This window comes from Malaclemys terrapin, chromosome 5 (genome assembly GCF_027887155.1).
Source record: "Malaclemys terrapin pileata isolate rMalTer1 chromosome 5, rMalTer1.hap1, whole genome shotgun sequence".
Lineage (NCBI taxonomy): Eukaryota > Metazoa > Chordata > Testudines > Emydidae > Malaclemys > Malaclemys terrapin.
In genome coordinates this window covers 23576559-23590521 of record NC_071509.1, presented here as the reverse complement: position 1 = coordinate 23590521, position 13963 = coordinate 23576559, and the positions used below count along the sequence as shown (strand labels likewise).

The 13963-nt window shown below is 41.9% G+C and overlaps 1 protein-coding gene across 6 annotated transcripts in view; it reads right to left on the bottom strand.

Annotated features, from left to right (window-relative positions):
• Positions 1-13963, bottom strand: part of ABLIM2 (actin binding LIM protein family member 2) — a 214898-nt gene that overhangs the window by 34578 nt on the left and 166357 nt on the right. For all 6 annotated transcript variants that reach the window (XM_054030385.1, XM_054030384.1, XM_054030387.1 and 3 more), the window contains 3 exons: positions 7466-7515; positions 6655-6802; positions 1398-1456 (listed from right to left, as the gene is read on the bottom strand). In XM_054030385.1, the coding sequence (XP_053886360.1) occupies positions 1398-1456; positions 6655-6802; positions 7466-7515 (257 nt within the window). The remainder of the gene's footprint in view (positions 1-1397; positions 1457-6654; positions 6803-7465; positions 7516-13963) is intronic.

The window sequence follows — 13963 nt, the reverse complement described above, 5'->3', positions numbered from 1 at the left end:
GGATATGATTGCTATGTTTAAATATATCAGAGGGGTTAATACAAGGGAGGGAGAGGAATTATTCCAGTTTAGTACTAATGTGGACACGAGAACGAATGGATACAAACTGGCCGGGGGGAAGTTTAGGCTTGAAATTAGACGAAGGTTTCTGACCATCAGAGGGGTGAAATATTGGAACGGCCTTCCGAGGGAAACGGTGGGGGCGACGGACCTGTCTGGTTTTAAGATTAAGTTGGATGAGTTTATGGAGGGAATGGTTTAATGATAAAACATAGTAGCCAAGGAAAACCAAGCAATGGTACATGAACAGCATAATGGCCAACAAGGGTCAGGCTAGAGACTCTTGCCTATATGCTCGGGGTATTACTGATCGCCATATTTGGGGTCGGGAAGGAATTTTCCTCCAGGGTAGATTGGCTGAGCCTCTGGAGGTTTTTCGCCTTCCTCCGCAGCATGGGGCAGGGATCACTAGCAGGAGGGTCTCAGCCGATTGAAGTCACTAAAACACAGGATTGGGGACTTCAACGGTAGAGTCCAGGGAAGGGTCTTGCGGCCTGCAGCATGCAGGGGGTCAGACCAGATGATCATAATGGTCCCTTCTGACCTTAATGTCTATGAGTCTATGAGTCTATGAGTCTATTTTTTTAGTACTTTACGTTTAACACATTACTCTACTGTACTCGGAAGAGGGTGGGGAGGGGGTGAGGTGTGTGGTTGACTGCTCAGTTCGTAACTCTGGTGGCTGTAACTCTGAGGTTCTACTTAAGTGCCTAGGAGCCCCGTCATGGACAAGGACCCCATTGTGATAGGTGCTGTACAAACACAAAACAACAAGACAGTCACTGCCTCAAAGAGCCTACAATAACTATCATTAGATACCTGTCCTTCTCTTTCTCCTCCTCCCCCTGCTCCCTCCCTTATTTTGATAAAAGAAAAAAGAAAAGAAAATCTGGGAAACCTACATATATGAACACTGGAAAAAAACAGATTACCCACTTCAGGAAATACAACCCATCTGTGGGTTGCTTCCCCTTTTCTCTAACATAGGAGAGCTAGCTTGCTTTAAATAGATGCCCGTCTTTCTCAATGATTAATTTAACACTTACTGAGTTCTGTTAATATGTGCAGACTACATTTTTGGATCTGTGTTTGTTTTGGAAGAAAAATAAGACTCTAAATGCTCATGCAACACACAATTAAAGAGAAGCCTCAATCTGGCTGACTGCTTCTTGAAGACAGACATGGCTGAACTCCCTTGGCATATGAATATGTTAGGCAGAGCTGGTAGCCAAAAGTCTTTAAAGAGCTTTGTTATTTGTGATTATCTACCTGGTTACTAAGCTGTGTATTTATGGTACAATATTAGCAGGTGTAATGCATTCTATACTAATACCTACCTGGTGCAATCCGTTCTTTCCATAGCCAGGAAGAGAAGCAGATTTGGCATATGGAAATCCTGTAAAAAACACAATATGTATTGAGAGATTTTTGCAAAAATCTTTACAATCGAATTAATAAAAACAAGCACAGCATACAAGAAACCAATTACAAGAGCTATCACCCAGTCTCTGAGATACAGGACAGATGTGTATGGTTCATCTCTGTCTTGCAGGAGATTTTTAAAAAGAGAAATATATCCGTATCTATAATTCATATCACGTCAGGTTGGGATCATCCCAGATCTCAGAAGATTGCATGCTCCGCAGATGGGGATGGGGAACACGTGTGCTGGGGAAGACCTCTAAGGAACAATTTGGTGCGGTAGAGAGTGGTACTGAGGACTCAGTAAGAGGTAACCTCTCTGACTCAGTGCTGAACTACTACCCCAGAATAGTAATAAATGTGCCATTATTTCAGAGGTTCTGCCAACTTGCGTTCCTGGCACCTTTTGTAAGAATACGGTCCTGGTGAAATTCCAGTTTAAGAACAGCTTTTTGCCCCCACTAAATTCGCTCTGCAGTTTTAACGGGAAAAGGTATTTTCTATTTCCAGTCTTAAACTGGTGTATAGTGTTGTTAGGTGCTGTTAAATAGTTATTTCATTTCTCCCTGAGGTGGCTGCATTTCAGCTGTGGGTAAAATGATCTTTGGGTATTGTTCAGATTCTCTGGCATCACTAGAGATGCTTGGATCTCTTTCTACTGCCACTTTCAAACCTCCTTCTTAAATAATCAGTCTAAACTACTAGCCAGATCTTTAGAAGGTATAAATCTGTACAGCTCCCTTCACTAGTTCTTTGACAATTTACACAAGCAGAGGATCTAATCCTATATGTTTAGAGAGGAGATGAATAAGAGGGGACACACTAAAGGTAGAGAAAACAATGAATGGTGTAAGAGAAAGTAAACTGGGCACTCCTATTTACACTTCCTTGTAATCTGAGACTGAGGAGATGGTCGATGGAACTGAAAAGCTAAATATTTTAAAATGATAAAAGGAAAAAGGTGCATGCACCACCTGTGGAACTCATTGCCACAAGATCTCACTGTGGCCAGAAGCTTGGCAGGATGCCAGAAAGATAAAGGCATTTATATGAGTAATGTGAAAATCCACAGGTACAGTAGACAGGATTCATTTAAAAAAATAGGGTATAAACTAGCTACTGATTCATGGCATCAGGAAGAAATTATACTATAATTGTCCATTATGGAGGATTCTTGCACCTTCCTCTGAAGAAAGTGGTACTGGCCACTGTTAATGACAGGATATTGAATTCTATGGATCAGTTATCTGATCCAATATGGCAAACTCTATGTTCCTACTTAAAGAACTAAGTGCATTATTTATTATTAGCTACTATTTTGTATTGCAGTAGCACCTGGAGCCCCAATCAAGAATCCAGACCACATTGCATTAGGCACTGAACATACAAATGATAAAGTTACAGTCCCTGTCCTAGCCTATCAAACAGATTAGTGAAGAACACTGCTGGGGAGACCAATTCCTCTGACCTCTCTGCCCTGCAGAGCAGTGACACTGAGTAGATGGCTGACATGGCTTAGTGTTATCCCAAAATATTTTGACTTTACTGCATATGTAAAGGAATAGGTTAAAATAGGAATAATGAAAAGGTGTAAAGTCCTATATTCAAATTATTTAGGAACATAGGAATCAGAAGGGATCAAAGGTTTGTCTCATGCGGTTTCCTGCTTCTAATGGTGGCCTCTTCTGGTTTGTGAAATTCCCAGTGGAAATTTCCCACCATGCTCCTAGTTAATGGTGGAATATTATAGCACCAAAGGGAAATGCTTTGGGGCAAAGGAAACAGTTTAGAATTAACAAACTTCCTTTAACATCTAACAGTTTGGGAGTTTTACATCCTAAACTTAATGAGGACAAACATTCATTTCAGGATGAACATGGTGAATTTTGTGTGTGAAAATCAGAGAAATGAAGTACAGGCGACATCTTGTGGCCATTTGGAAAACTTCCAGGGGTGAAATCCTGGCCTAATTAAAGTCAACGGGAAAACTTCCATTGACTTCTACGGGGGACAGCATTTCACCCAAGTCTTCATTCCATAGGAAGTTCTCAGGTATATTATATACTCTACCTTATTCCTGATTGCTCTTCTTTGAATGAAACAATCTAGATTGAACTAGCCAACATACTTGTAACAACTGCAATCATCATATGCTAAATGCTTCTGCAGTATCTTGTAGAGTTTTCGAGTACTTTACTGATATGTGACAATCTGTCCTTACCAATGCAGATACTATAGACTCATCAGCTAGATTGTAAATTAATATGGATCCTTTCATGCCATTCATGCTAATTTGAAATGTGATGAGACTGCATTTCACCATAGGCTAATTGGGGCCAGATTTACGAAGGCATTTAGGTGTCTAAAAATGCAAATAGGCACTTAATGGGATTTTCAGAAGTGCCTATCTGCATCTTTAGGCACCTCAATACTTTTGCAAATCTGGACTTTGGTCTTTATAATTAAGGATTATGGTAAAAAATAACAGAAACAACGTATACTTATAGATGACAAATTAAAAAGTGAACGTATATTTCACAGCCAAAATATTAAACAGCTTTTTTTGAGCTAAGCATCGAAGGATCATCTGGGAAGTGGTACAATACCAGTGGGTTAAACAATCATTTGTAGAGCCTCTTTTGCACGATCTCAGACCACAAAATCAAGAATGTCTGTGGTTCAGGAAATAGTAACTGTTGAATTCCCTTTAACTTCTCATGCTAAATGAGTGGCAGTACAATGCACCGGAAATCTATGTCGAACCATTTATGGACATTGTGTTTTTGTAAATCAATATAGATTTTCTTAGAAGAGCTATTTGTAGCAATCAACCTTAAAAAAAAAAAGTTCAAATTCACTGAGGAATCCTATTCAGTTACTACTATGTTATTCTGAAATATTATAAACACCATGTACTAAACCTACCTACCATAATATACATATGTATGTCTCACTCACATAGCAGCAAGATATTTATGCAGACATTATGTAAGCAAGAAAAGATAAACAAAACTTAGGACAATGACTGAGTCTTGAATACAATAGATCACACCAATACATGAAGTGGTCTGATACACCATTGGTGCCCAAAGTGCCCATGAGCTTTGAATGAGAGAAATGTTTTGTACAGAACAGAGATAACCATTACTAGCAGTAAATAAATATATACCTCTCTCCAGATAAAGGTATATACACACACACACACACACACACACAACCAAACAGAGTTGATAAGGTATGAGTATTTGGATATTCAGCACTTTCCAAACTATATGCAAGGGTTCGAGGGGAAGGGGAGTTCAGCATCTTAATGCCCTAGCCTTTTCTTCAACTTGACACAGTAATGCCGGAAATGGTATCCATGAATAAAATCTCTCCCACTAAGAGAGTGGTCATACAAGGCCTAAGACATTTCGACACCTAGCCTACAATATTAATACCAGACAGAAAAAAAAATGAACTAGGGTGGAGCAATCATTACTATGGTGTCTAGTTATTACAGAGTTCAATTGTGGCTTTGCCACAAGACCTCTGTAATGAGCAGGGCATTGTTGACCTGTCCCAGAAGCAGACCTGGAACCAGACTGTGATTCAGAAAGTCACCTGCAGTCCCCTCTTGCTCTGTGGGGGAAGTAATCTGTGCCAGACCTACACCTGACGTACATTATTTCCCTTGCTGTGCTGTGCCAACTAAACTGCACTGACCAGCTCATTGGGTTTGGAGATGGGGCTAAGGTTCTCTTCGCTCTCCATTCACATGTGGGAGGGACAATAGCTAAATAGCTAAGCAATGGTCAGTGGGGCACTTGGTAGCCTACAAATACTTGGAAGGTGTAAACAAGGAAGGAAGGAAAGGAATTATTTAGGACAGCACGGGGGATAGAACTAGGAGTAACTGGATAAAATTAAGGAAGGGAATACAAGAGAGTGAATATCAGGAAAAAAAACCTTCAAAGCCAGAACTATTTAGCTGTTAAATGGTCTTCTAAGACAAGTGGTGGGTACACTGAAAACTACACTGGGCAAAACATCTGAAAATGTAACACAAGGAACAACTTCCATCAGCAGGGAGGTGATCACATAACCCACAGAGTCTTTTCTATCTGTGACTTCTGTGGTTCTGAATTGTATGTGTGATATTAGAAAATAAAAGATAAATGAGTGAGTGGAAGCAGAATGATAGTCCCATGGAGAGACCTGTGACACAGTATGTTGCTTGTATATATAAAAAAAGTGTACTGTGTGTTACAGACATTTTTATGGGAGAGGTTTTTGCCTCATAAGGTTTTCAGATAAGGCCTATTATCTCAAAACATGTACAGATAAGCAGCATATCAACCCATCAGTCAGCCTTCTCATGGTGCATGTGCCTAAACTATTTATTTGCATAGTCTACGCTCATTTCTGCCAGTTGCTTCTGGATGTGAGGAGTTTGTGGCATTCAGAGACAGCTTCACATGCACAAGGGCATTTATGAAACATTCCCTGTGTGGGAAATGTCTGATGGTATTTGAGAAGGGAAATCACCTTGCTTTGGTTCAGTAGGATCCCAAACTACTTGTTTCTTTCCACTTGGTTCACTCCAGTGACAGATTCTGCTGCATCAGTTTTTTACTCTCTCTTGTATAGCTGAGCCATAATTTCCTTAATACGAAGCTGATGGAGCCAGCTATCATATTACCAATGACTGGCACATTACCTTTGCTGCCAGATGTGCTTTGCAGTGGGATGAAAGCTTTCGAAAAACTGCTTCCCCAAATTATTTACCCCAGTTGACCTGTATCTCCATCACGGTGTAGTAGGGGGGCCCATCTCTTAGGACAACTGCTGTTCAAAGGTATTTTCCTCTAAAGTTATCTATCATTTTTGTGATTCGTGTACTAAAAGCAAAATGTAGGTTCCTTTATTCCTGATGACTATGTTCCTGTACTCCCCCACTTCCTGTCAAGTTAAATAAAGAGAACGTGGAGAACACTTTCAGTACTGATAACTAGAGAGAGCGGCATTTCAAAACAATGATCTTCTAGCTATTCCAATTTACGAATATGGAGTGTTTGGGTGGAAGCCAAAGGCAAAGAATGAAAATGTGCACAGAAGCCTATGGCATGGCTGTCTCTCTCAGTCAAGCCACAATCCCACATCCACAATTAACTGCGTAAAGTAAATACTTACTTGAATATATGGTGGTTGCATTCTCTTGCATTTGCCGGAGCTGTTCTCTGTCAGTTCCAGGACTGTGTGATAGTGACTGAGTATCCAAATCTGGAGAATTAGTTCTGGTGTCCATCTCCCCCTTCAGAATCAGCCAACTGGTCTTTAGCTGAACAGAACAAAACCGAACCTTAACCTTTGCATTTATTCTTGCAAATTCACTCACATGGGAATTCTCTGATCAATTTTTATTTATAGTAATATTGTACCAATCATTCCCTTAGTCATAAAAGTGGAAGACAGATCCTATGCAATGCATCATGGGACTGTCTGTTAGAAGTTCTAGTATCAGATACCTAACCTGATCCACCTGGTTGAGAATGGGTTTCCTGTTAATTACCGCTGTTACTCTGTCCTCCTTTCAGAACATGTGCATTTTTTAAAATTAAACAATTAATGCCCACAAGTGGATCAATATTACTTTTTCTCACTTTAAAATAAATACATTGAATAAAAACACCTCCACTGAACCACCAATGAACGTGCCTAGATTGAGTAAATGCATGAACTTATTGCATTAGTTCAATTCTTCCTACTTTTTGCCTCCCCTAATTGTTCCATCACTTGTCAAATTTAGATTATAAGCACTTTGGGGGAGGTGCAATATCTTTCTATATCATCTGTGAAGGACCAAACACACATTTGCTGCTATTAAATAACTAGAATAAATGATCAATAAAAATAAAATATCTAAAAAATAAAAAAGATTTTAAAATGGTACCATTGAGAAACGCTAACACCCTGCATGTTTTTCCTGCATTCTGGACATTACCTTCCTATTGTCCTGATCAAAACTTCCATCCTCCCCCTCTGATCTTCTTACTGTTAGAATATAAAATCCATTGTAAGAGTTAAAACAGCATCATGTCATTTTTTTTCCATTTTGACTGTAATCATATTGCAGGTTTCTGAAAAGAATAAAATGATCCATACAAATTAAGGGATATGAGAAGTTGGAAGTGTACTGGTACAATATCTTCGACTCATTTAAGCCATTATGAAATTATTAAAATGATTCAATGCTGTAAATTCCCAGTATAAGCATAAAATCTACTCTTCCAAGCATTTTAAAGTACCATTTTTTAGGGAAGATGCTACTTTCTGAGGCTTGACTGGAGGGAAAAAAAATATAATTTATCTCATGGCTACACTAGAGCATTGACAGTGATGCAGTTGCACCGATGCTGCTGTGAGCTCTCTAATGTAGGCTTTCTAAGCTGATGGGAGAGAGCTCTCCTGTCGGATTAACTAGTCCAGCCCCCATGCCTGCCAACATTGCGCTTCCACACCGGCACTTATGTCGGTGTAACTTATGTCGCTCAGGGGTGTGATTTATTCACCCTCAAATGACATAAATTATGCCAACATAAGCTGTAGTGTAGACATAGCCTTAGAAACAGATTGTGACTCAGCCTAACCCAGCTGTCCAGGGGAGCAAGCCACTTCTTTCCTGTGTTGCCATGTTAATGCTCTCCACAGGGTAGCTTGGGTCTAGCAGGTTTTATACCTGGTCCTCATTCCTCTCCCCCAGTAGGGAGGGTACAGAAAATGGATCCGCCACCTCAAAATGTCAGCCAGCAAAGCTAAACCACTGCGGGAGGGTTAGGGATATGGAGTAAGCTGTCCCCCTACAAAGGGCTGCAGTAAATCATTTCACTGTCAGGAGCAGAGTCACATTCTGAGTCACAATTCCTTCCCCAGCCTCCTCCTGGGCTGTGTGTTTCTCTGACACAAGGCAGATACAAAACTTTCAATCCAGCCCTTCATGATCAACATCATGGCGTTAGCAAGAGCAGAGTCTGCCTAAGGGTTGTGATTACAAACACCACTGCAGAAAAAGACAACCAAAGTGCAGCCTGTATTTTCTTAATGTATCAATTTGCTAAAGAATTGTCTGTTGAAATTTTTTTTGCTGACACTAAACTTGCCACTATGCAGTACTTTGTATTGAGTTACCAAAAAATCTTGCCATTAGAAGGGTCGGTCTCCCCCTGCTTTTCTGGCCATTTCATGTCCTTTATTTCCAGACAGATACAGATGTAGTTGTAAATGATACTGATCTGCACCCCAAAAATGATTTCACAACCAGCAGATTTTGCAGACATACACACGCCAAATTGCATAGAACAACTTGCCAAAGTTTGGAGACTCAACGTTTTAAAACATTGATGGATGCACCTTTTTAAAGGTGTCATAATGGTCACAGTGGGGTGGCAACAACTCTTTCCTCCCTAGTCTCCGGCTCCTCACCCTGCAGATATTTCATATGGTTTCTGCCCTTCTTGGGCAGACTGCATCTGCCATTAGCACTCAGGTGCTACACCTTTGCATCCCTTAAACCCCCACATAAAGCCAAAATTTAGATCTATGTTTGTATCTGTATGTAGCGGAGTGAAACTCCTATCCCAAAAAGTTGGAAACGGTGAACATTATATTGTCCCATGCATGCAGCAGAGGGCAAGTGGAAAAAAACTTTGAAAGACAGCTCTTGTCATATATACCTTGTACACAATAGGATGCAGGGCTACTACTTGCTGGCCAGTGCATGGCATGGACTGGCCACAGAGCTCTTCTCCTCAGAGATACACACCAGATGCACTTCACTATAAGACCTTTTAATGTACTGCATGGTACCGTTGATGTTAGCGTACATAAGGTATTTTACACAGAGCACTGCCTAGTGGCTGAAGGGTATAATACAGGTTAGCATTCCATTACATCATCCCCTTCCTGAAGGTGCTTTAATGAGCTTTTTGTCAAGATTAATGCTGTATGAAATGCTAACAGAGAACAGGAGGAACTTAATCTTACAGTATATTTCTAAGCAAATGATCCACACATTTTAACCTGAACCTTGAAAACAGTGGTCAAAACATAGGGTCTGATGCTGCTTGGAACTCCAGTGGGCAGACCCCAGCACTAGCTGGGAGTCCAGTCAAAGCCAATGGGGCAAAAGATGAAGGCCAGGGTCTGCCCAGGCAGTGTTCCTTGAATCTTAGGCACCTAAATCTACATCAAGGCACCTACATCAAAGTGACCTGACATGTAGAGGTGCTGTGCATTGGCTTCTGTGAAAATTGGTCTACTCAGCCCCTCTGAAAATCAGGTCCTTTTTATATGGACGTCTAAATATGGACTCCAGGAGCCTAAGTTCAACCATTTGAGCTCTCTGTTTGGATCAGTGCTAAAATTGATGAAGGTCAAACCCTTCTTAAAAGGATTAATATTGAATCCAATGTTTTGAAAATATGAAGATACTAAAAAAGAAAAAAGCAATACCACCCTCCCCAGCTTTCCCATCCAAATTCACAGCCTGAAATCACGCATGTGACATTTTTCCAGCCCATTTTTATTTTGAATCTAGGCGTTTATAACAGGAACACAGAGGCTCTTAGCCACAACAAATCTGCTGGGCACTGCTGTAATTGAGACCTTTCAAAGTCAAATGTTTTGGAAGAGTTCTTGCACTTTTTGTTTTAGAGAACATTTTTGTGCTTGTTTGTTCAAACTTGGTTTCTTCAACAAGAGAATGTTCTCTGGCTCCAACTCCTGAATGTCCTACTTCAATGCCCCTTTAGCTTAAGAAGCTGAATCATCAGTTGCTAATGTGTTTGTTCTTTAGCAAAAAGATTTACACAACTTCTGCTGGGAGCTCCTCCGGAACAAAAGGTTGTTTCCATTAGTCTCTCCATAGAAATGGATACTTCATCACTCTCAGTTTTTGTTTTCATTTAGAATAAATTAGTAGGTGCACTCCTGTAGAAACCCAGCCAGCCTCCATTTTCTACACGCCCTTTCAGAACCTTGTTTATATATAAAACAAAGATTAAAATACATCTCCTCAGAGTACCGCAGAGATGTCTGACTGACCTGCATATTAACAAATAGGACCTCTCACACCAATGTATATCAGGAATAACTTTGCTGAAGTCAGTGTAGTTACACCAGTATAAAACTGACAGAGGAGAATCTGGCCCTTGGTTGTGTGCGTCAGCATGGAGGCTGACACAGAAAACCTATGGCCATGAAGAAAAACTCCCTTTTTCAGAGTCATTTTGGCAAACCAGAGGCAGCTATAAAATAACATGGAACAGGACGTTAGGGCCAGATCCTCAGCTGGTGTAAATCCATGTCCTACTGAAGTCAATGAAGCTATACCGATTTACACCAGCTGAGGATTTGGCTTTGCGTTTTGCTAGTGATTTTCCCCAAACTCACTCTAATGATTCAGGCCTTTTTGCCTTGTCAGTAGCTTTTTGCTTTGCTTCACTATGTATTATCAATGATTTGTAGCTCTGCAAAGGAGGAGAAATTAAAGGCTTTGGATAGACTTTAATGTTTGCTATTTATCCTAAAGCCAAGCGCTCAAATAAATGGATTCCATCTCATTGACACTGAGGTGACCCTGGTATGTGCAATGCAGATAATGTGAGCTGAAAACATCTATCAAAGCCCAAACGATAAAGCATATTAAAGCACGACTGGACCTTGCTTTGTTCTGAAGCTTAACCAGAACAGTCTAAGAGGTTATTTAAATGTCAATGATTTAAACCTGTTTATGCAGTTGCCTAGCATCAGACACTTCAGTCATGGAGAATGTGTGCACGCTGACTCACTGTACTCAATCTCAGTTTGACTGATAACGGCAATAGTGTTGATGCAATATACTTAAACGTCTGTAAGGCATTTGACTTTGTGCCACACAACATTTTGATTACAAAACTAGAATGATATTAAATGAACATGGCACACATTAAATGGATTAAAAACTGGCTAACTGATAGGCATCTAAATGTAACTGTACATGGGAAATCATCCAGCGGGTTTATTTCTAGTTGGGTCCTGCAGGATGGTTCTTGGCCCTGAACAACCATTTTTATTAACGACCTGGAAGAAAACAAACTCATCACTGCTAAAGTTTTCAGACGACACAAAGGCCTAGTCTACACTATGATTTTAGGTCGAATTTAGCAGCGTTACCTTGATTTAACCCTGGCCCCATCCACACGACAAAGCCCTTTTTTTCCAACTTAAAGGGCTCTTAAAATCGATTTCTTTATTCCACCACTGACGAGGGGATTAGCGCTGAAATTGGACTTGCCGGGTCGAATTTGGGGTAGTGTGGACACAATTCGATGGTATTGGCCTCCGGGAGCTATCCCAGAGTGCTCCATTGTGACCGCTCTGGACAGCGCTCTCAACTCAGATGCACTGGCCAGGTAGACAGGAAAAGTCCCGCGAAATTTTGAATTTCATTTCCTGTTTGGCCAGCGTGGTGAGCTGATCACCACAAGTGACCATGCAGAGCTCATCAGCAAAGGTGACCATGGAGTCCCAGAGTCGCAAAGAGCTCCAGCATGGAGGTACAGGATCTGATCGCTGTATGGGGAGACGAATCCATGCTAGCTGAACTCCGTTCCAGTGAACAAAATGCCAAAACATTTGAAAAAATTTCCAAGGGCATGTAGGACAGAGGCTATAACAGGGACTCGCAGCAGTGCTGCGTGAAAATTAAGCTTACCAAAAAAACAGAGAGGCAAACGGCCGCTCCGGGTCACAGCTCCAAACATGCCACTTCTATGATGAGCTGCATGCCATTCTAGGGGGTGCAACAACCACTACCCCAACCCTGTGCTTTGACTCCATCAATGCAGTAGAATGCAACATGGAAGCGGGTTTTGGGGATGAGGAAGATGAGGAGGAGGAGGCTGAAGATGATGATGAGGAGGCTGAAGATAGCTCACAGCAAGGAAGCGGAGAAACCGGTTTCCCCAACAGTCAGGATCTGTTTCTCACCCTGGACCTGGAGCTAGTACCCCCCAAACCCAAGGTGGGCTCCCAGACCCTGAAACGGAGAAGTGACCTCTGGTGAGTGTACCTTTGTAAATATTATATATGGTTTAAAAGCAAGCGTGTTTAATGATTAATTTGCCCTGGCATTCGCAGCCAGTACAGCTACTGGAAAAGTCTGTTAACGTGTCTGGGGATGGAGCGGAAATCCTCCAGGGACATCTCCATAAAGCTCTCCTGGATGTACTCCCAAAGCCTTTGCAAAAGGTTTCTGGGGAGGGCAGCCTTATTCCGTCCTTCATGGTAGGACACTTTACCACGCCAGGCCAGTAGCACATAGTAGGGAATCATTGCATAACAAAGCATTGCAGCATATGGTCCCAGTGTTTGCTGGCATTCAAACAACATCCGTTCTTTATCTGTCATCCTCAGAAAAGTGATATCATTCATGGTCACCTGGTTGAAATAGGGTGGTTTTATTAAGCGGACATTCAGAAGTGCCCATTCCTGCTGGGCTGTTTGCCTGTGGCTGAACAGAAATGTTCCCCACTCTTAGCCACACAGTGGGGGAAGGGTGAAGCCATCATCCTAGAGAGTTGGGTGTGTGGGGGGGGGGGGAGGGGGAGGGGGGGTTAGTTGGGTTTGTGCTGCACGTTAACCCGGAAACTGCAGCCCCTCCTTTTAAATTGCCAACCCATTTTAAATGGCCAACCCAATGGCTGCTTGGTATGGGAAATGAGGGCGCTGCTGCTTGAAACCATTCCCACATGTTATGGAGGTTAAAGAAGCCAAAAGACTTGTGGCTTACCATGGCTGCCTGCAAGCCGAATTCTGTTGCCCGGCCCTGCGTGAGTGATCTCTCACACCAAACTGGCAGGCCCTCAATATAAATAAGAGGCAAGATGAGACCTTGTAACGAAAGCACATGTGGTATGTAATGTTAACAGCAAGGTTTACCGTTAAAGAGTGTACCCATTGTTCTATAAAATGTGTCTTTTTAACTACCACTCTCCCTTTTTTTCCTCCACCAGCTGCATATGTTTCTCCTTCCCAGAGGCTAGCGAAGATTAGAAGGCGAAAAAAACGCACTCGGGATGAAATTTTCTCTGAGCTCATGCTGTCCTCCCACACTGACAGAGCACAGCAGAATGCGTGGAGGCAGACAATGTCAGAGTGCAGGAAAGCACAATATGAACGCGAGGAGAGGTAGAGGGCTGAAGAGAGTAAGTGGCGGGCTGAAGAGAGTAAGTGGCGTCAGCTTGCTGACAGAAGGCAGGAGTCAATGCTCAGGCTGCTGGAGGATCAAACTCTCATGCTCCAGCATATGGCTGAGCTGCAGGAAAGGCAGTAGGAGCACAGACCGCTGCTACAGCCCCTGTGTAACCAACCACCCTCCTCCCCAAGTTCCATAGCCTCCTCACCCAGACGCCCAAGAACGTGGTGGTGGGGGGGCTCCTGCCACCCAGCCACTCCACCCCAG